Source organism: Hermetia illucens, chromosome 3 (assembly GCF_905115235.1).
Source record: "Hermetia illucens chromosome 3, iHerIll2.2.curated.20191125, whole genome shotgun sequence".
Classification (NCBI taxonomy): domain Eukaryota; kingdom Metazoa; phylum Arthropoda; class Insecta; order Diptera; family Stratiomyidae; genus Hermetia; species Hermetia illucens.
Genome location: NC_051851.1, coordinates 34,643,381 through 34,666,226, shown reverse-complemented (window position 1 = coordinate 34,666,226; position 22,846 = coordinate 34,643,381). Strand labels below are relative to the sequence as shown.

Here is a 22,846-nt window from a genome sequence, read left to right as displayed (position 1 = left end):
TTCTCAGGGAGGGTGCGCTCCCTGTAAAGACCGAATGCTGCTGAGCAGCTAGTCGATGCCCTGTCCCAATATAATGCTTATGTAACAGCGTTGCAAGAGATGCGATGGACAGGGACCGGTTTCCTGGAAAAGAGCCACTACACCATATATTATAGCGGCCATTCAGTAAACCATGTGCTTCTACGAGGCAGTTGAGCGGACCCGCGAAGCCTGCCCCAAGTATGATATCAAAATCATACTTGGACATTTCAACAGTCAGGCGATACGTCGGCTCCCATAGCTTACATAGGGATACCAATGATAACGGACTGCCGGTTATTCAGTTAACAGTATCGCACGAAATGGTTGTTGGAACTACCTGGTTTGCGCGGAAAACGGTCCACAAACATACGTGGGCCTCTTCCGATGGGACCACTTTTAACCAAATTGACCACGTGCTGATTGAACGCCGCCACCTCCCAGCCTTGATGAATGTAAGAACATATATGGGGGCCAATATAGACTCGGACCGCTATCTCGTTGGCATAGTGCTCCGAGCTCGAATTACGACACCATCTACAATCCCCTCTGACAATCAGGTGAGAGTGAATACTGAAGCCATTTACAACACAGCTCTCTGCAACACCTATGAGGACGAAATGGATGCCGGAATAACGGCATTCAACAGAGATCCTGGAGATGAAGCATCAACAAATGATCTTCACAACCACCTGAAGAACGTTATCATTGATAAGCCCACAGAGATACTTGGCGCCAGCCGGAAAAAGAGTCGGAACGGCTGGTTTGACGATGAATTAAAGTTAGCTACGCAACGGAAGAATGCTGCATACCGAGTAATATTTCATTCTGAAAGAACGCGGGCACGAACTCTGTCGAGCGGAGAAGTAACTTCACAGACGGAAAAGGGAAGCCTGAGAGAACCAACAAGTCTGTGAACTAGAAAAGTACAGGTAGCAACCGCACCAGGCGCGGAAGTTTTCCCAACGAGTCAGCAGGATGAAGCCTTATACACCTCGATGCTCTTCCTGATGAGACAAACAGGGAAATCTAGTTTCCGACAGAATGGGCATATTGAAGCGTTGGGTTGAGTATTTTGATGAACTGCTCGGCAACCAAAATATCAGTGAGTTAGAGGTCCCGCCAACTGAAGACGACGGATATATGCTGCCAGCACCAAGCATAGAAGAAAAAGTCCGTGCAATTCATCCCTTTAAAACCATAAGTCGCCAGGAGCCAATAGAATTACAGCCGAACTGGTTAACTATGGAGGCGACCAGTTACACCAAGTGGTTCATGAACTGATGCTAGAAGTATGGGACAGCGAGTCAATGCCTGACGAATGCCAACGAGGCATTATCTGTCTCATACATAAAAAGGGGGTTATCATGCAGAGATATTACGTTGCTGAGTACCATCTATAAGATATTCTCCGCTATCTTGCTAGACCGAATAGCCCCATACGCCCAGAACATCATTGGCCCATTCCAAAGAGGCTCCACTTCAGGCAAATCAGCAATAGATCAGATTTTCTCTCTGCGGCAACCGATGGAAAACTGTTGGAATATGGACATCAGTTGCATCATCTTTTCATCGACTTTAAAGCCGCTGGTCAAACGAGAAGAATAAGGATAGGAGAATACAACTTTGAGACCGTTGATAGTTTCTCCTATCTAGGGTCGAAAATCACAACCGATAACAACTACGATGATGAAATCCGCGCCCGGTTGTTGGCAACTAAGAGAGCCTATTTCAGCTTACAAAAACTTTTCCGCTCGAAACGTCTCACCATAGGGTCAAAGCTCTTACTGTACAAGACAATGATCTTGCCAGTCCTCATGTATTCCTCGAAGACTTGGGTTCTTAGCAAGAAGAATTGCAAACTCTTGGCCGAGTTCGAGAGAAGAATCCTCAGAAGAATTTTTGGCCCCTAACATGAGGATGTACGATTCCGTAGCCTACATAACGACGAAATCTATGAGCGATATCATGACCGTCGAATTGTGGATAAAATCCGGATCAATAGGTTACGGTGGGCGGGTCGCCTAATCCGTGTGGATGAGGATGATCCAGGTGGGAAAGTCTATAAGGGCAATATCTATGGTAGAAAAAGAAGACGAAGCAGACCCTACCTAAGATGGAGCGATGGCGTAGGCCAGGTCGCCAGACAGCCTTTAGGGATATCGAATCGGTGGACCTCGGCCTAAAACCTTGATGTCTGGAGTTGCTTATTAAGGCAGGCCTAGACCGGATGCCGGTTGTTGCGCCGTTGATAATGATGATGCTATCATAAGCGGCTTTAAAGTCGATGAATGAATTGTGCAACTGATGTCCATATTTTAATAGTTTTTTCCATCGCTTGCCGCTGAAAGAAAAATTTGGTATGTTGCTGACTCACTGATTTGCCTGGAGTGAAACCTCTTTGGGATGAGCCAATGGTGTTCTGGGCGTATGGGGCTATCCGACCTAGCAAGATAGCGGAGGATATCTTATAAATGGCACTCAGCAACGTGATACGTATATAATTGCTACACTGCCTGATATCCCCTTTTTATGTATGGGGCAGTTAAGTCCTTGAGGGTTTAACGTGAGCATCTGTCTGGACGACTTAATCGAACGGTCTTCTTATGACACGAATTGGTTTTGTGACCACAATTAGAGCCCCGCTGAGACAACCACCAACCAGTCTATACCAAGTGCATGGCTTAGCATTCATACTGGTGGATGCAAGACTAAATCCTGCCTAAATCTCCACCGAACTAAGGAGTATGGCACCCGTGTTGAAACGCAACACCACGCCGAGGCCCGAAGGTCCCGCTTGAGCATAACCACAACCCCCATGAAGCTCCCACTATGGGGCCAACTGCAAATAACCGAACTGGACTCACACACAACGGAACTTCACTCGAAGTATGAGAGTCCAGGAGCTATCTCGGTTCCCATGGTACCTGTATACCCCTGGTGAGGTTTCGTGACCAATTTGCCACTTCAGATGAGTCCCCATGCAGACTCGGGTATGATGGCCCTAATTAGGCCTTTGGAGCATTCGCCTACTGCATCACGGCCGGCAAGCCAAAGTGAGTACAGCGTCTCCCGGTGCCACCACTATGGAGGTTCTTCTCGGCCACTTGGTTTTGGTTTGGCCGACAGGGTTGCCGCCCCGTCTTCCTCACCGCCACCTCTGAGCACCCTATGCATGGGACAAATAATGTCTCTTTGGCAGTCGTCAGGCACTGATTCGCTGTCCCACACCTTGAACACAAGTTTATGAACCACTTGGTTTAATTAGCCGCCTCCATATTTAACCAATTCGGCCGTAATTTCATCGGCTCCTGGCGACTCATGGTTTTTAAGTCGATGAATTACACGGACTCCTTCTTCTATACTTGGTGGTGGCAACATTTGTCTGTCGTCTTCAGTTGGCGGGACCTCCAACTCACCGATGTTCTGGTTGTTGTGCAGTTAATCAAAGTTCTCAACCCATCGCTCCAGTATGCCCATTCTGTTGAAAATCATATTTTCCTCTTTGTCTCGGCAGGATGAGCATCGACGTGTATAAGGCCTGCTGACTTGTTGGTAAAACTTCGGCGCCTGGTGCGGTTATAACTCGGTATGCTGCATTTTTCTGTTCGTTTGCCGGATTCCGACTCTTTTTGCGGCTGGAGCCAAATATGTCGGTGTCTGTATTTATGATAACGTTCTTCAGGTGGCTGTAAAGATCATTTGTTGATACTTCATCTCCAAGATCTCTATTGACTACGGTTACTGCGGCATACATTTCTCTCTTATAGGTGTTGCGGAGAGCTGCGTTGCGGATGGTTTCAGTGTTAACTCTCACCTGATTGTCAAAGGGAATTGTAGGTGGTGTCGTAATTCGAGCTCGGAATACCATGCCAACGAGATAGTGATCGAGACGAGGAATCTTCTTACAATTATCAAAGCTGGATGGCGTTTGTTTGTGGACCGCTTTCCGCGCAAACCTGTTAATTGAATAATCCGCAGTCCGGTATAATTTGTATTTTGATATAAGCTATGGGAGCCAACGTATCGCCTGAATACCGGCTCCGACCCTATTGGGCTGTTGAAATCTCGAAGAATGATTTTGATATCATATCTGGGACAGGCTTTAAGGGTCCCCTCAACTGCCTCGCAGGAGGTATCCTTCTCCGACTCTGCAGTCCCCTCTGTAGGGGCGTGAACGTTTATGAGGCTTATATTTCTAAACTTGTGTCGCAAGCGCAGAGTGCATAGCTGTTCGCTTATGTTTTCAAAGCCGATAACAGCAGGTTTCATTTTTTGGCTGACTGAGGAACCTACTCCGAGCACATGGTTTACTGGATGGCTGCTATAATATATGATGTAGTGGCTCTTCTCCAGAAAACCCGTCCCTGTCCAACGCATCTCTCACAACGCTGCTAGATCAGCCTTATATTGGGACAGGGTATCGGCGAGCTGCTTGGCAGCTCCATCTCTGTACAGGGAACCGGCGTTTTCGTTGCCGGGTTCGCCGTTGTATTATCGGTCCAGTCTGAGGCTCCTTTAGTGGCCTTGTAACGAGATGTTTTCCATGTAGACTTGTCAGAACTACCAAACCCCCAACCTGGAGGATCAGTGGAGGTGGAGATAGGGTTTGCTAGTAGAACTGTTGGTGCTGGTTCAGTAGACGTTTCCGGGTTTTATGCTCTATCGTGGGTGCCAATCCACGTTTCGCCCTGGGATCTATACTATCCTTTGACCACCTTAATGGTTTTAAAGTAAACACGATTAGACAGGGTGGAGTTTACCCCACCTACCCTCTGTTGCATGGCCAACCAGACTATAGTGACACTTCCCTTCTCATATGTCAAACAAGTTCAAGGTCTTCTAAGTATAGTTACAAATATGCAGACTCCATCAGAGGTTTCTGCTTGAGATATCTATTTAACAAGGTCATTGCAAAATTTGCCTAGAACTGAGCACTAATATGGTTCTGTGCTCGATTTTTAACTTTTTCCTTTCATGCTAAGTTATCTATCTAATTTGACACTTCAGCCACAATTCCAGGATGACAGTCATATCGTCAATTTCGAAATATTGTCTTATGTAAACTAAATCAATTAAACTGAGTTTTTCGGAGAGCCATGGAGGAGTTCCCATCGATTTTTAATGAGGCATTCTGGCCCATTTTTTTCCTAGTCAACTTTGTTTGGAAGTTGGCATTGCCATCAATTCTCGTTAGACAAATTAAAAAGTAGTTTAGGCTAAATTTTCTACAGATAATGAACTAAAAACGAATTCAGTTCCCGATTCCAGACCGACATTTTTCACTGCAGGCTTTAATATTACATCAATCTTCTATAGATATAGAGTGGATGAACTTATTGATTCGATATTCTCAAATTGCAGGGATGTATGTCACGAGTCGTGGACCAATTTGCGGATGTCTCCAATGTTTGGTTGCATATGCCCAAACAACCATATGAAAAGGCGATGCGATCGGATATTCAGTATTGTTAATCACAATCCGTGCATAGGTAAGTCCTTGGGCAAAGGTATCCACAACAACAATAGCCTAAATAGCAATAATTTCCAACATTGTATCTCTTAACAGGAAAACATATACAACTAAATCCTATTAATCTTAAAAACATATTGACACATTACGACACGGTCCAATTTATTTGCGTATCTTTATTTCCCCTACACATCGCCTATCTCTTATGCAATTACCACCGATACAAGACACGCTTTACAACATAAAGAACGATTAGCAAAAACACTTTAGTGGAAATGTGTACGTACGTTTTAAATGCACAAATCTTTTTTCTCAACTTGTACAATACAAATTTAGTCAAATGATTGGTCGCACCGATAAAATATCTGATAAGTTTAACATCTTTTTATTTTTCATCATTCTACCAGTGTCTAAATTATCCATTTCTACATAATGTAAGTGTGTATCCAATTTTTAAAACTAGGAGAAGAATGGCATTAGGTAAAAGGATTCCTTTTTAAAACGTAGTAAGCTCCTTGTCTCCCATAAAAACCCTTTGTTCGAAGACTGTCCATTTCGAGAAACAAGAAGTTACCAGACATGGTCGTTCGCACCTACTATCCTCAAGACAGGTTCTGTGGTCAGGCTGGCTATCAAGGAGACGTTTTAATATTACATAATCCTTGAAACTGCAGGAGATATTTCAATTCACCTACTTCAGATAGAGTACTTGGACGATTCTCACACCTTCGTGCTCCCAACTTGACCAATGACTGCATCTCACAAGTAACAGAGGGGGCACAAGGGTGCCTTACGCTATGTTATATCCCCCAATTAAACTCGATTTTGCTGGTTTGTGACTCCTTCAGAACTTCTTCTTTGCCACATCCATATACGTTATACTTGCAATTACTCCATCGAAATTAGGTTTCAATTACAAGTTCCATCTCGGGTGCCCAATCCATCGTTGAGGATTTACGTCTACTCAAAAACACGGACACCAGGAACTGGACACCATGTCTCACGTACAATGCTACCAACTGAGCTGTAAGTCAGCCACTGTTTCCCTCAGTTGTTACTTGTCCGACATCGAAATGAGAAACAAAAGTTATTGAATGCTTATTGGGTTTAATTTCACAAAGTATCATACCTCACAGAACCTCACTAGGCCAGCAGATATTTATAGAAGTCTATATCAAACAAGTCGTGCACACAACTAGCACAGGAACGGAGGGAAGGATGCATGCCACGAAACTGTACACAAGTGATATATCCTGCGTTATTACATCCTGTTACCGTTGTTTATTAAGCGAAGTATGGACTGCATGCGAAAGGATGCCCACCACCGTATTCCTATTAAAGTTGGTATTATTTACACTGACTGTACCTATTACAATTTTTAATAGCATCGTAGGCATAGGATTGGATCCCGTCGGAATCTGGGTTCCATGAATTTCGATATTTTCATTTCAGTTGGGTGAGAGATGCACTAGGCAAGGGACTTTCTAGTGGCGTACTATGAATGCAGATGGCTGGCAGTGAGGATGGAGTCGCTCCACTTTGAAATTCTCATCATAAAATTGCATAATGCCGATCACTCCATCAGTAGCGTTCGACAAAAAATGGTTTATTTTCAGAGTTTGGCGTTTTGATACATCCCCCATTAAAAATGATATTTAAGCGGTCGCTGGATAGGGGGTTTTTCGAGATACCCACGCGCTCAATCATAAAAAATAATATTGAAGTGTATTTCTGAATTCCCTACGAATTACCTGTTGACGTCAGCTTTCACTTCTTTTGCTTTCCTTCTACTTTCATTTCATCTATTATGTCTTCTATTTTACGTATGAAAATCATAAAAGTATCAAACTTCATCATCGCCATCAACGGCGCGACAAGCGGTATCCGGTCTAGACCTGCCTCAGTAAGGGCCTCCAGACATCTCGGTTTTGCGCCGAAGTCCACGAATTCGGTGTCTCCAAAATCTGTTTTGCGTCCTGGCCTACGGCATAGCTTCTCCTCAGGCAGGATCTGCCTCGTCTTCCTCTTCTACCATAGATATTGCCCTTATAGACTTTCCATACGGATTAAGTGCCCCACTCACCCACCGCCGGATTTTATCCACAACTTGACGGTCATGGTATCGCATGGTGAATTGCAGAACCTCGAAAAACTTCTTAGGTCGCACTCTCAATCTTTACTTTCCAACCTTCCTGAGCGTCACCTCTCTCTATTTCCTCGCCCATCCCCGTATGTCAAGATTATCGCTCACCACCCCTCCCACTTCTTTCCCCCTCAATCACTGCGCCCACTTCAACTTTTCTTGATCGAGACTGCTCCAAATCGCTCGCTATTCCTCCCCGCAAGCCTTTCTTAGCTGTGTTCCTCATTGGTAATCTCGACACTAATGTCGGACTGGTCCCGACTGGCTTGCTAATCTCTTCCTTGCTAGCTGCACACAGTTCCCTCCCTCTGTGTATTTTCTTCAACAAAAGTTCAGAACATTGCTACTTTTCCCATTTCATCTTTGGAAAGAGACCCTTATCATCCCTAACCTCCAAAGCGGAGATGCTTCACTGGCTGTGAACCCCCGTCCCATCTCTCTTCTCCCTTTTTGCTCCAAAATTCTCGAAAGATACGTCTACGACTGGCTGACCACGCACTTCGATCAGCTCATTGTGAATTAACAGTATGATTTCGTGAAATATCGATCTACAGTTTCGAATCTCTCGGTCTCTACCTACTTCGTTGCTAAATGCTATTTATACCAATTTCTCCAAAGCCTTTGATAACTTTGATTCTAATGTTCATCTTTCCAAACTCTTCTCAATTAATTAATTAATAGTAATTATGCTTACTTTCCCGTATGGCTTTCTTAAGGTGGTATTTCGTGGTCATTCTCATTCTCCATTTTGTTCTGGCTCCCCTCTGATCCTTGGGAAAAGTCTCCCCCCTCGCAGGCACGAGCGACATTTCGTGGTTCCCCTAATAGTTGGTTTTCTACTGTGGTAGGAATGTCGTCGAGGCATTGTAAACAAAATTTGCTCACTATTTCTAACGCCGTTCCCTTCTGTTCGGAAGGAATGTCCTCCCCTTGAAAGCTCCTGTGGATCAGCCAGTTGTCATGGTTTTCCAGCTTCTGTTGCGTATTCAACTATTGCCCCCTCCTTTTCTAATATCGAGAATGATGGCCTGGCGGCCACTTTGGGTGTAGTGTTCACTTACCCGCCAGATCATCACTTTCGCCAATGAGAAATTCAGGTAAGTCAGTTCGACGATCGAGCCATGCACCCTGCTTTGGAAGGTGGGCACGCATTCAACGTTTAATAGTACTACGCCCAGCTTCGTGATTTGGCCCCTGGTATCCGTCAATCAGCTTCTCCAGTCTAAGGTCCATGTCTTGAAATCGCTGGCAATAATTTTAGGGCTGTGGTGGGAAGAATCCAACATCAAGCTGTCTAGTACCTCCTCATGTTCCGCTAATGTTGCACTAGTAGGAGCGTAACAGCTATAGATATTGACTCCTTGACGTTCGCCCTTACAAACCTGACATCCATTCATTGTTTCTTCTTGTGTCTTCCATATGCCCATAACGCCACGTTTCCAGATGAATCTTTCACCCACGTTGCCCTATAACGAAATTTCGAATACCACCGGTCGTCTACTCCCTCTTTTATTTTGCACAACAGGCAACCTGGATTTCCAGAGCACCCTTTGATGAGATGACCCTCTTCTCCACCCTTTCTACACCTATTCAATCTCTCATCCTGACTAGTACAAGACGCCCAACGTTGTCCATTGGTCGGGCTAACGAAGTCCAGATTCTTCCATTTTTATCTAAGTTGAGGTCGTAATCGAAGAACTACCAGCTTTCCTGGAAATTTCGCGAGCTCAATTTTTTCCAGGGAAGAGGCTATTTCCATTTGGTCCTGATATTTTGGTGAATATTCCACCTGTCCTTGGTGAATTCATAGAGTTCCATTATGCATTCTCCCAGTGAAAGAAACTCTGTTCCAGTTGCTTGTCGCTTACACCAGCCGCATTCTGTTCGGTATTTCTTTCCCAGTCCCGCGAAAAGCAACGTTGTCCTCGGTGGTGACCTTCCAAAGTGGGAGCTCTTATGAAAAGATTCTGCTGTGGACCCCATTTCCGCTTTACTATTATCTCTTGTGAAATAAGATCTCAAAGTAGTCAAATTTTCCATTACTGTGGCACTGCGGTCGCTGAATATCGACTGCCGGGAACCCGCTTCTCCATTCCCAAAAACCGCGGAGGTAGCAACTTCACCAGAGCTGTGAAAAGAGGTACTTCCCAGAGCGACGTCATACGCCCGGTGTTCTGGCTGATAGTGAGTATCGAAATTTTACGCATATTGGACAGGAGCGGGGTGAAGGTGGTTGATATTGGTGTCAAGGATGCTCCCATCCGTTATGAGTAAAATCATCGGAGGGCAGAGAGAAAGGTGCGCTCGTGAGCCACATAACATAGACTTGGAATAAATCCAGCCAAAATAGAGTTGACGCTGTTCATTCAAAATAAGGGTACCCGACTTCCACCTAACGCGGCTAAATGAAAAAAGAGTGTTTCTTTTTTTAAGTATCCATTTTCTCCTTAGTGTTACGAAGGACCCCTTGTTGTGGATGGTTTAAGTGGCTTTTCTCCCGGAAACTGGTCCCTGTCCAGCACATCTTTTGTAAAGCTGTAACATAATGCTTATATTGGGACCAAGACCGTATGTTTCATGAGAAAATGCGCAAATCGTTCGTTCATTTTCGTTGCCAGGTCCATCGTTGTCAAACCCACATACATACAGTCCGAACCTCCTCAGGTCGCTAAATTCTCTAGATTGAAAGCGTAAGAATTCTGTCAACAGGATCCTATAGATTTATATATCTGGAACGAAGTTGATTTTTACTCAACCCGCGTGAACGACACTATGTTACATGTAGAAGCCCAGTTGTAAGGGTGAATGCTATGTATGGCTACTGACGGTTTTGTATGCTCCCTAGTCAAGCGCATTATTTTCCATTATTTGTTGCTTTCTACAAAAGCGGCTCCATGATGATAATTTGTCCAATCTTATGTATTTCTTCACAACCATTTGAGCCTCTGTTTATTGATGCTTTATTAAGTTACTCCATCCTTCGAGCATGTTTGATGAGGACTTTTTGATGCAAAGACTGACGAAATCAATCTTCGCTTTATAATGCCACAAACATATTTTGAAGGTATTAATTAAACTTCATCTGAAATAAGCTGTATATCGCATTTTTTGGAAAACGGTGTTATTAGAGAACAGCTACCAGACCCTTTTGTTATCACATCCGAAATGAGAATATCCGCGATCGTTATGAGGTTGCACCGATCGTGGCAAAAATGCTAGAGAGGCGTCTTCGATGGTATGTATGGTCACGCAATTCGTGCTAACGAGACTTCACTTGTCAACATCGAACACCGAAGTCGATGGTAAACGACCAAAGGCAGGCCGAAACAACGGTGGTCTGATACGCTGGATGGGGATATAAAAGCCTCGAGATTGCACCCAGATCAGGCATTCGATAGAGCCAAATGGCGAAACCGATCACGACGAGCCGACCCCCCTTGCGAACGGGACAAAGGCTAAAGAAAACAAAAGCTACCAGACTCTTTGTTCCGGAGAAAACCCGCGATGCCAACTCTTTCTCCCTATCTATTGCCTAGCACTTTCCAACCACAAATTCAGCTCGCTTTTCGTCGGCAGTATGTCTAAGCTTCAGAAAAGAAAACCATCTCATCCGTTTACCAGTACAAATAGTTGGTTATATATGAGCATTACCCGATTGCCAAGACGAGAAATCGTTACCCTGCTTTTATGCGTGAAAGGGGGTGGAGGGGGAGAGCTTTCGCATAGTGCAAGTTAATTTGCCTAACTTTTATGCTTGTAGCCATATATAAGTGTCGTCTACTGTGAAAACCGCTGCTAAGTGAAGAATGTCTACATCCAGTGTGGATCTCACTGGAGTTACCAGCGTACCCCCACATTCTGTCAAAAGCCCCACTTTGTTGGGTTCGGTTTCTCTGAATACTGCCACACTTGGTTATGCAGCAACAATCATGTCTTCAACGGAATAACGATTTGCGCATTTTCTCAAGAAACGTGCGCTCCCTGTACAAAAATGAAGCTGATGAGCAGCTAGCCGATACCCTGTCCCAATATAGGGCTGATATGACAGCGTTACAGGAAATGCGTTGGAGAAGAGCCGCTACACCATATATTATAGCGACCATTCAGTAAACCATGTATTCGGAGTAGGCTCCTTAGTCAGCCAAAAAATGAAACCTGCTGTTACCGGTTTTCAAAACATAAGCGAGCAGCTATGCGCTCTGCGCTTGCGAGGGAAGTTTAGAAATATAAGCCTCATTAACGTTCACGGCCCTACAGAGGAGACCGCAGAGTCGGAGAAGGATACCTTCTACGAGGCAGTAGAACGAACCCTCGAAGCCTGTCCCAGATATGATATCAAAATCATACTTGGGGATTTTAACAGCCAAGTAGGGAAGGAGCCCGTATTCAGGCAATACACCAAAATACAAATTATAACGGACTGCGGATTATTCAATTAGCAGTGTCACACGAAATGGTTACTGGAGGTACCTGGTTTGCGGGAAAGCCGTCGACACACATATATGGGCCTCTCCAGACGGGACTACTTTCAACGGAAAAAGGAAGCCTGGGAGAACCAACAAGACAGTGAACTAGAAAAGTACAGGGGGCAACGGCAGCAGGCGCGGAAGTTTTACCAACAAGTCGAAGCGTTATACACCTCGATCCTCATCCTGCCGAGACAAAAAGTGAAATCTGATTTCCGACAGAATGGGCATATTGGAGCGATGAAAAAACTGTTGGAATATGGACAAGAGTTGCACCATTTTTTCATCGACTTTAAGGCCGCCTATAATAGCATAGCCAGGGTAAAACTGTACACAGCCATGAAAGAATTCGGTATCCCCACGAAATTGATAAAACTGACTAGCCTCACCCTGACCAATGTGCGAGGCCAAAAGCAGCAGGATCACTTTCAAGACCATTCGACATCATCAACGGTCTACGACAAGGGGATGCCCTATCATATGTCCTCTTTAACCTGGTCCTCGAGAAAGTAATCCGTGATGCTGAGGTAAATGCAAGAGGTACGATCCTCTTGAAGTCCACCCAACGGCTGGCCTATACTGACGATATCGACATCATGGGAAGAACCACCCCAGACATACAAACTGCCTTTATCCAGATCGAGCAGGGGCAACTGGCGCGAGATCTTGGGCTGCACATCAATGAAGGCAAGACAAAGTATATGGTGGCAACGTCAGCACCGAAAACCAACCAATTAACAACATCGAACCGCACTGGTCAAACGTGAAGAATAAGGATAGGAGAATACAACTTTGAGGCCGTGAATAATTTCTCCTATCTAGGGTCGAAAATCACAACCGATAACAGTTACAATGATGAAATCCGTGCACGGTTGTTGTCTGCCAACAGAGCCTATTTCAGCTTACAAAAACTGTTCCGCTCGAAACGTCTGACGATAAGGTCAAAGCTCTTACTGTACAAGACAATGATCTTGCCGGAGACTTGGGTTCTTAGCAAGAAGAATTACGAACTCTTGGCCGCGTTCGAGAGGAGAATCCTCCGAAAAATTTTTGGCCCCCCATATGACGATGGACGATTCCGTAGTCTACATAACGACGAAATCTATGAACGATACCATGACCGTTATGGATAAAATCCGGCTCAATAGGTTACGGTGGGCGGGTCACTTAATCCGTATGGATGAGGATGATGCAGCCCGGAAAGTCTATAAGGGCAATATCTATGGTAGAAAAAGAAGGCGAGGCAGACCCTGCCTAAGATGGAGCGATGGTGTAGGTCAGGACACCAGGCAGCTTTTAGGGATATCGAATTGGTGGACCTCGTCGCAAAAGTGGGATGTCTGGAGTTCCTTATTAAGGCAGGCCTAGACCGGATACCGGTTGTTGCGCCGTTGATGATGATGAATCATGTCTTCATTCCCAACAAACTACGCGTTCTTCCGCTGTACCTTCTGGTGCCATAGGCCCCGAAATTGGGTATCTAACTTCCTTGGATCTGAAATCACATGGAAGTATCAGACCAGTTGCGTTTACTTCACCGTCTTTTCTTCCTTCCGCTTTTGCTGGTAAAGGCGAAAAAGAAGGTTCTGATAGGCAACATCATCTTTCCTACTGTCTCCTTTACGGCTAAACTTTCCTTATGAAGAGATTTCGTTTTCCGTTTTCTGGGAGATTTAGGCAACAATTTCACCGACAAGTCGGTCGGGAGTCGCTATAGTCTCGTTGCTGGCTGAGCGTGGCGTAGAGGCTGGGTGCAGGCTCTCCACTGAATTGGAGAGCATGTCTTCCACATTCTTCCTTCTTTTACCGTGGGGGAACATAAATGTGGCTCCACCCCCGAAATCCGTGCCTCGACCACGTCTTGATTGCTGAAAGTCGCGGGTGGATTCAAATTCTATGACACTTTACCACTTGGAGAGTTAAAGTCCGTTGCTTCGATATTTTGGACACTCTTAAACAGTAGTGAAATGCTATAAGTTACCCCACCACGACAATGTGCTATCCGAAGGGAAGTTACGCAGAGTCGGTACAGAATAAGGGAACGTATATGGGAAGCCTATTTCGTCAACCTTGATTTTCTTCCAAACTAATTATCGGTTGAAGCGCAAAATTATCTCAGATTTATTTAGCACATAAACTTCAGATGTAAATCATTCCTTATATGATATTGGTGCTGCCATTGTTTGGAATCAATTTCCACTTTCCCCCGTCCAGTGAGACGAAGTGTAGACCTGACTTGTACACGTAAATTATCTTAGGTTTAAATTGCAGATGTCTATAAGTAATTACATCGCAATCCAATGAGTATGCAATGACAACAAGCAAAGTTTAACGTTTCAAATGCATATCCTGGAATATATTGCATTCAAACTTGTTGAAATTTTCATTTACTGCAGAAAATCACGTTACTCTCGGTGGGCATCTTGTATGCGTCCCTTCGCATCTATTGTTAAGTTATTCGGATGGTAATAATATATAAGCTGCATCCTTTGATGGACAAAGTAACTGCATCGATACAGAAATGGGCAAATAGGAAGAACGTCCCTAGTCAGGATAATTAGGCCACTAGCACCAAGATAGGCTCTACTCTAATTTACAGAACGCTGTCCGCTTTCGTTCCAAACTAATATATTATTTAATTTCAGATGCCATTCTTCTCCCCGTTTCCTTTCCAGGATCTTACGAGACCCCATCAAATTCGGTCCACTCTGAATCCGGTGAACTTGCCCAGTGGCCGGCCTTCCCCCACTTCCTGTTCCCATCCCGGAAGATCCCCTTGGCTCTAGCGTCTCATCGTCCAGCCACCGATGATTACATAAGATCACCATCTTCATCGAATAACAATAATAATAAGAACATTTACATTTATAATGTCACTCATTCGAACGAAATCTCGGACGGCCGCACTGTCCTAGATGAGCACGACCATAGTATTTATAGTGAAAGCAATCACAACCACAAGTATAGCAGTAGAAATGATTTTGTGTTGCACCACCAGCACCAAACTATTGCATCGCCTAGGCACGACAAAAGTTCAGATAAGCTGCACCATAGACGCATTTCTCATCAACAGGAAGAGATCGACATGTTGGAGATTGGTGAGAAATTTATCGTTTACAATATTGGTCGCAGGACTCGCGTAGGATCCGCCCCGGGCCCTGGTGCCGGGCGACACGCACCGGAATCCTGCGGCCAGTATCTCGTTTGTACCATTCTTTGCAAGCGTTCGAATGCTGGATGTCTAGATGTCGAGCACATTGCACAGCTTGGTTGCGTTGTTTGCATGAGTAGAGTAGTCCTTTGCATGCCTTTAACACACTCAACATAATTATGCTCATGTTCATATGCATCTAATTTAGGTACGCCAGTTGGCGCTGGAATTCTCCTTTGCAGGCAATTGAAACAGATAAATTCGAGCGGAGGGTGCAGCCTGCGGGCCGGCCGGGAGGCCCGTCGCTGCCCTGCACACTATCGAAATATTTACGCAGGACGTACTCAAAATGAAATGAAACTAAATGAAAGCGGATAATTTATTGACCGAACAAATTAAATGTGAAAAGTAACTTGTGAAATTTGTAAATAAAGATTCAGAGACGTCGAACCCATCCTTGAACTTTCCGAACTTTGAGTCGGACGTATGCCAGCGCACAATACTCAAAAGTCGAATGTTTGTCTTGCGGATGAGGAAGGAACCAACGTCAACATCGTCATGTTGCACTTCTTATGCACTTCCTTCTTCATTTGCATCCGTCTAGAAATATGCCGATGAGAGGAAATAATCGATTGCGCAGTGATGAAACCTTTCGTCGTGAAACTTTTCTGTACCAATTAAACTTTTCCTTCGAAAACTATTAATTAGAGTTAGAGCAAACCTCCTTTTTTTTCGGGGTAACTTTCTAATTTGATTGCGAGAAGTTGGTCGATGATTTTTCTATCGATAGGTAAAACTCTATAACTATTTGTCGTTTTCTTGTTTGGTTTTCAAAGGAGCAAAATTCAAAGAAGTGGACACGTACTCGTACCCACTAGCCCAAGACTCAGGTGACTAAATATTGAAAACCTTATAGTCGAGCTTCCTGCTCTTCTGCACTTGCCCTTTTTGACGCATATCTGGTTTTCGTACAAACAGCGCACCTCCTGCAATCACACAAACTGTCTGATTTAAGGTTCTCCTCAAGGCGCCGCATATCCTTGGAGCTATTAAGTGGTAGGTTAAGTTCATCTTCCTACAATTATTTTCATATGCTAGTGCTTTCCCCCAGGCAGACAGAGCCCAAATGTCCCATGAAATTATACTTCGCGTCCTTAGGTACCGGTTTTGAAGTGATGGCAACGTCACGAGTTCAAATACTGGCCATATCCTTTCTCTTACGGATGTTGCTCGCGACCGGCTTCGCATTTGATTCTAGTTTTCTATCCGCGGTTTTAAGGCGCTAATGGTCACACACACTTCAAGTTCAAATTCGCTACAGCCAAGTCATCAGGAAAACGAATTATTGTCGTTTAATTCTGCACTATAAGGATAAGAACCCTGCGGAATTTTTACCGTGACTGCATACTCCTTGAGTTGAACAGCCTCTGGGTTCTCGGTCAAAGGAACATAGAAGGCTCACCACCTCGCCTATAACTAAACTCGATCGCGAGATTTCTTTTGCCAGACGCGTGCAAATGTATTTAGATTACGGTGGTGTGCACGGGGCACTGGCCTATAGGGGACCATGCCACTTGACTTGGTATACCCTACAATTCGCATTGCCGAAGCTGCGGAGAAGATAGGGAAACCCCCAGGCACGTCCTTTGCAATTTCTCAGCTTTTGCTAGATCCAGGTTAAGGACACTAGGTGAACCATTTTTTGAGGACCCCAGCAAGGTGTTCAGCTACAGGGTGAGAGAGCTGCTTTCCTTCGTGAATGCTTCGAACTGGCTCAGAAGATCTGGGCTCTGCCCCTTGCCCCGATCACAGTAGTCATGGTCTTAGGAGTTTGTGGCATCAAAACGGCGCACAACAGCGCTAATTGGGCTGCTCAAAGCAGCCACTGATATATACTTTCTTTTTCATCGGAGCGGTAAGGTGAAACTTTTATGGAACAAGGAGACAGCAGGCTTAAACTGTGCATTCCATTCTCAAAGTTTCATTTTCACTCTGTTCTCTGATTCCAAACAAGGAAGATTGATTTCCCCCAAACTTGCATTCTTTTTGCTCGCCCGCCAAGTCACTCAGGCATTTTCAAGTTCGACTTCCCGATGCACCATAAAAAGTAACGATGATACAATACCACGGGGGAAAACCATGGATTATTAAAGTTCCACGACTATGCCCCAAAAGCATTGGGCTAGATAGCTGTTGTTTGCTTAAACTCGCGTGGTTCAAATCTTACTGGTGACAATGGGATTTGTATCGTGATTTGACGTCGGATACCAACCGACTCAGCTGTGAATGAGTACCTGAGTCAAATCAGGGTAATAATCTCGGGCGAGCGCAATGCTGCCCACATTGCCACCTACAGTGTACTGTAGTGTACCGTTACGGTCGTGAATGAAGTACTCTAACACACCACAAGGCCCTGATCCAATATGGATTGTTGGGCCAACATTTATTATATTCCGAGTTATCACAATCTCGGCAGTTACCGGATTTTACCTAATACCAGCACTAAGTGCCAAGCATTTAGACTCGGATGATCCTACCTACTTGAAAACTAAAGGGGCGCTGGTGGTGGTAATAGCGGGGGGTATGTTAATGGGAGAATCCGTCGAGAACTCCCCGCAACATCGAGCACGTATGCAGAATGGTGAACTTCTGCATAGTTTGAACTAGACTATGCGAAAGTCCCAGAACATCAAGGGAAGCCGTGAGGGATTTAGGTACAATACCGGTAGCTGACAATATTATTTCTTTGATTTCCCGAGCCAGCGGTTCATAGTTCACCTTCTTCTCCACGTATTTCCGTTCAATGTTGCTATTATGGGAGATAGCAACATCAATAATATACGCCGAGCGGCCCGTCTTGTCAACTAACAATACGTCAGGCTTGTTACGTGGAGTATGGTGATCAGTCAGAACTTGCCGGCCCCAATACATGATACAGAACTTTCAATCTCATATCGACAAACCGGACATGTTCCCGTGATTAGTCCATGCTTGTATGCAAGGTTTTGATGGATGACCTTACATACAGCATTATGCCTGGTGATGTATTGCAACGGTGCCATAACAGTACAGTCAGAAATGAGATGGTCCAGCGTCTCTAACGCCGAACCACACATTCTGCACTGGCCGTTTTCCACCCATTCTTTCATGATGACCTTTTTATAAGCTCGGGTGGCGACCACGCCGTCCTGAATGCCATACATAAACCCCTCCGTCTCAGCAAAGAACTCCCCAGCACACAGCCATCTGTTGGACAAATGCAAATCGACAAATGGCTGCCAAAGACAATTCACGTGTTTACCGTGCATTGCCTTCGACTCCCATTCATCGATCCACTCTTCGTCCGACTTCACCCCGCTCAGAGGATTGAAAGATCGATCCTTCAAGTTAAGTGGAATCAGTCCACACTCTGCCTTACAGACAGCCGTATGCAAAGGACTCGCCTGCTCTTTGTTGTAAAATAAAGCGCGCGGCTGGTCAACTTGGCGATGATGTTGTGGCGGCACGTCAACCACGCCCCTACCTCTGAAGTCACGACGCAGTTTCATCGGCTCCACGGCAGACTTTGGATGATGCATTCGAAATTTGGACATAATTGTCCGTATCCGCCGCTGGACGTTTTCCAGATCGGTCTTCGTCCACGGCAATATTCCGAATGCATAAGCCAGTGAAGGGATAGCGAATACATTCAACGCGCTTATTTTATTCTTCCCCGAGAGATGCGATTTCAGGACCAGCTTTACACGTCGCATCCGTCCGAATATCACGGCTGAACATGTCTATTATTTACAACAGACTTCTAAGATGGCCGTCAGTCCCAGCATACAGCTTGATGTCATTCAAGTACATCAAGTGTGTCAGTTCGCACTTAGCACGTAGGCCATATTTTATTGCAAAACCATGCCCTCTAGCATCATTCAGTAGCCATGAGAGGGGATTCAGTGCCATACAAAACTAAAGGGGACTCAACGAATCCCCCTGGAAGATGCCCCTACGTATACAGATGTGCTCTGAGGTATTAGCACCCTCAGATGTACGCATTGATAAGGTGGTATGCCACCCTTCCATGAATGTCGCCAAAAACTTTATTAGCTTCGGCTCAATACGATACAGATGTAGGATATCGATTAGCCAGGTATAATCGATATAGCAACTAAAGAGATTTCTTTGGCCTCTAGTTACTTGTCCTACAACTACTGAATCGATAATAAGTTGCTCTTTGCAACTCCTTGAACCAACTCGGCAGCCCTTCTGCTCCTCCGACAGAATGTTGTTGGTCTTCAGGTGCGCATTGACCCTTCCATTAATAATGGACGTTATGAATTAGTAGAGGGTTGGTAAGCAAGTAATCGGTCTTGTGTCTGCGGGATCCTGCACTGTGTCCTTCTTAGGAATAAGGTAAATAATCCCCGAAGTGAGGAAGGGTGGAAATTCCTCCCGCCGGCTCATGACCTCCTTTATACTGTATGCCAACCGACTGTGTACGCTGGTGAATTTGTTAAACCAAAAATTCTGCATCCGATCCAGACCTGGGCCCTCCAGTTCTTCGAGCTGTTTATGGCTCGCCGAACTTCCTCTTCGGTAACATCCGCGAAATTCATGCCAGACATATTGGTATGGGTGCTTTCGGCGGTGATCCACTCAGCATGCTCAGTATGCTGGGCGGGTAACCCCAAAAGTCTACCCTAATTCTCCTTCGCTTGCGTCACCGAAAACTGTACTGTCTGGACAGTCTGTTGGTATTCGTTAAGAGATGTGAAAAAACTCCGGTAGTTCCTCGCATATGTTGCATTCTGGAAACGTCTGGAATGACTTGCGCCATACCGTCGTAACCGACTGCATATAACAGAAAGTTTCTCCTTTAGTGCGTCCTGAATTTCAACTACGGGTGCCCCACTAGGGATGGCGTAATTCCGGCAAACCCTCTGCACTTTATTTCTCATCCGTCGGCTGGCATTGCCAGTGTTGATCTGAATCAATCTAGCAATGTCCTGCCTTAGTGAGTCCCGCCGACGTTCCAGAAACCTCAAACTTCAAACCTCAAACCAATAACACGAAAGCGAATCTTCAGACCGTGCAATCTATTAAACGCAACTGCACCCCAATACACAAGTAATCGTAGAGATGCAATCTCATCATTGATTTGAGATTGAATTCCCGGAGCTGCTGGAGATGCATAGAGCCTGAGAATACCTGGTCTTTGCAAAGGATCCATATTCGAAGATTCTATAAACGCTCTTTGGAATTCGTCCCGAACCTCAGCGGAAATCTCAGCTGGACGGTGGAGGAGAGTGCTCCGGCGAGTACTAAAACTGATACCTGTAGTGCGGCGTGGTGTTGTTGATACCGCCGCCTCTGCCCCCATGCACCCTCAGTCACCAGTTTCCCCGATGACCTCAAGTCGAACACGCTCCCCGATGGTGGCCAAGATTGTGTCGCTGCTAGTTATAAAGCGGTACTGGCCTACAACTCGCTGCACAGTTACGTGCGCGAATTGTGGGAAACGCTCGACGAATTTCTAGTGCAAAAGGGGGCGGTAAGATGTTGTAACCGCCCCCGCCGTTATTTCGTAGTAGGAGCGGATGATGAAGAGGTTCATTTCTTCAGTCCACTTCATCCGCTGCCCACGCGAACCTGCTCAAGTGTTCGCCACAGATTGTGGCAAAACAGCTGCAGCAGGCGGAGCAATGCTCCTGGTCGTCGTGGCTCCTTGACGTCGAATCACCTCATGACTAGCGGTTTCGACGTCGTGCTGTCCATTACGGGAGCCCAACCCAGTCACCAAGTCAGACGAATCCCGCCGGTTATCTGTACCGAACTTTAAATTTCTTCTTCTTCTCATATATGGATTTGCATTATATACCTAACTACCAGGTGTAGTGATAGCTTCCTCAGTGAGTAATCTGCAAGACTGCAAAGTTCCTGCACTTTCCTCACCTACCCCCTGAGACGCGACGGTGGCGTACAGCCATTCAGACTGAAGCTATCCATCCCTCCTCCACTCACAACCAGGCTTGGGACGGGCTATGGCGGAGCTATTATTATTATTATTATCTGAATGATTACTACTCACCTTTATGACGCAAAGTACGACCGCTTAATTACATGTGTTGATTGTACCTGTACTATCGCTGCGTCCTGAGAGCTGGATTTCGACAGCACACTAATATCTTTGCTCATCACCAAACTTCTTTGTCCAGACCAACTCAAGCTTTCGGACTGTGTTTCGATTTATACACTTTATAGGTAGAACAGCAGATTGATATTGGGATTACCAACGGTCTATCGCACGAACCAACTGGACCTCTTTTTTTGAGACCCTTAGTTAGCAGTTTAAGGGCCCATTATTTGACTGGAAGATTCGTAAATTGATGTAAGATGGCACCCAGAGTCCATGCGAAGACTTCGACAGTTACCATAAAGCTGTGCGTAAGCCAGCCAACCAAATAGAAAATTCCTTAACAAAGTGCAGATTGGTCCCGAAGCTAGATGCACTAGGTAGTGCAACAGCACGGAAACTCGTAGAAACGTTTCTTAAGCAGTACCACTAACCAAACAGACAGTTACTCTGCCGAGTCTAGGGAGAAGTTGAGCATGCAGGGCTTCTCAGAGAATCATCAGTTCGAGATCCTGATCCATCCAGATTTTAGGTCTGATCTAAACTCTTGGAACCTCGGCAGATTGGATATATGTTCGAAAACTGTTTGTGGTAATGGTATGTTTCTAGCAATTTAGAATGCATCCCTCGCCATTGAAGCATTCGTGTTTCGGACGGGACTGCAAAAATACACAGCAGATGATAAGGGGGCAACACCTGTATATAATTCGTAAAAAGGACGTGGATAACCACGAGTCATATTCACGAAACTGCCTAATAAATTCAGTCTTAAGCCATTCGAGGCAAAACAAAATTTTTTAGTATTTGAAGGGATATCTACGCATTGGTGGGCCGGACCAATTGAGAAGAACCTTTCTACCATTGTTTCTGCGAATTATCAGAAATTAGACGACTTGCCGTTCCATGTAGGGCAGAGGTAATTGATTAGACGCTATAGAAGGCTCAGAACTCCCTCAGTTCCTAAAGAAAATTCTATCCTTTTGATCATAATATTTAGATACAACTAACCTTTCAACTAAATGTCTCGAAAGCACATGATTTTTTCTCTACTTTCACTTTTAAGGTAGTGAGCGCATTGAAAAGGATAAGTAATCGACATTCACCGCATTTGCACTCCACAAATAACGAATAAGAAAACGAGTAAATAATAAGAGATAAATGTCCATTTCACGAATAGTCCTCATGTGAACGCGACCTTACCACTGAAGAGAACCCCAACGCCATTGTTTCGCTATAAAACGTTAAAACGCTGCTAAATTTAGTGGCGAATGATATTAGCACGGCAGTTTGATTGACATTTTCAAGGTAGCGTTCCGCACGGCAGTGGAGACTAGGAATGCGCCGATTCCTCCGTTTTCCTCCCTAGTCCACCTAGAAGGTCCTTGAAAAAATTGTTTTACATCTTGACATGTGGCGTTGATTTAGATATTGTCATTCCGGGAGTACGAAATCAGATTTTATACCGTCCTAATAAAGG

General features: G+C 45.0%; 1 protein-coding gene across 6 annotated transcripts in view; it reads left to right on the top strand.

The window, feature by feature from the left end:
- Nucleotides 1-22,846, top strand: part of LOC119652430 — a 425,085-nt gene that overhangs the window by 305,751 nt on the left and 96,488 nt on the right. For all 6 annotated transcript variants that reach the window (XM_038056559.1, XM_038056558.1, XM_038056556.1 and 3 more), the window contains one exon: nucleotides 5,383-5,510. In XM_038056559.1, coding sequence (XP_037912487.1) covers nucleotides 5,383-5,510 — 128 coding nt within the window. The remainder of the gene's footprint in view (nucleotides 1-5,382; nucleotides 5,511-22,846) is intronic.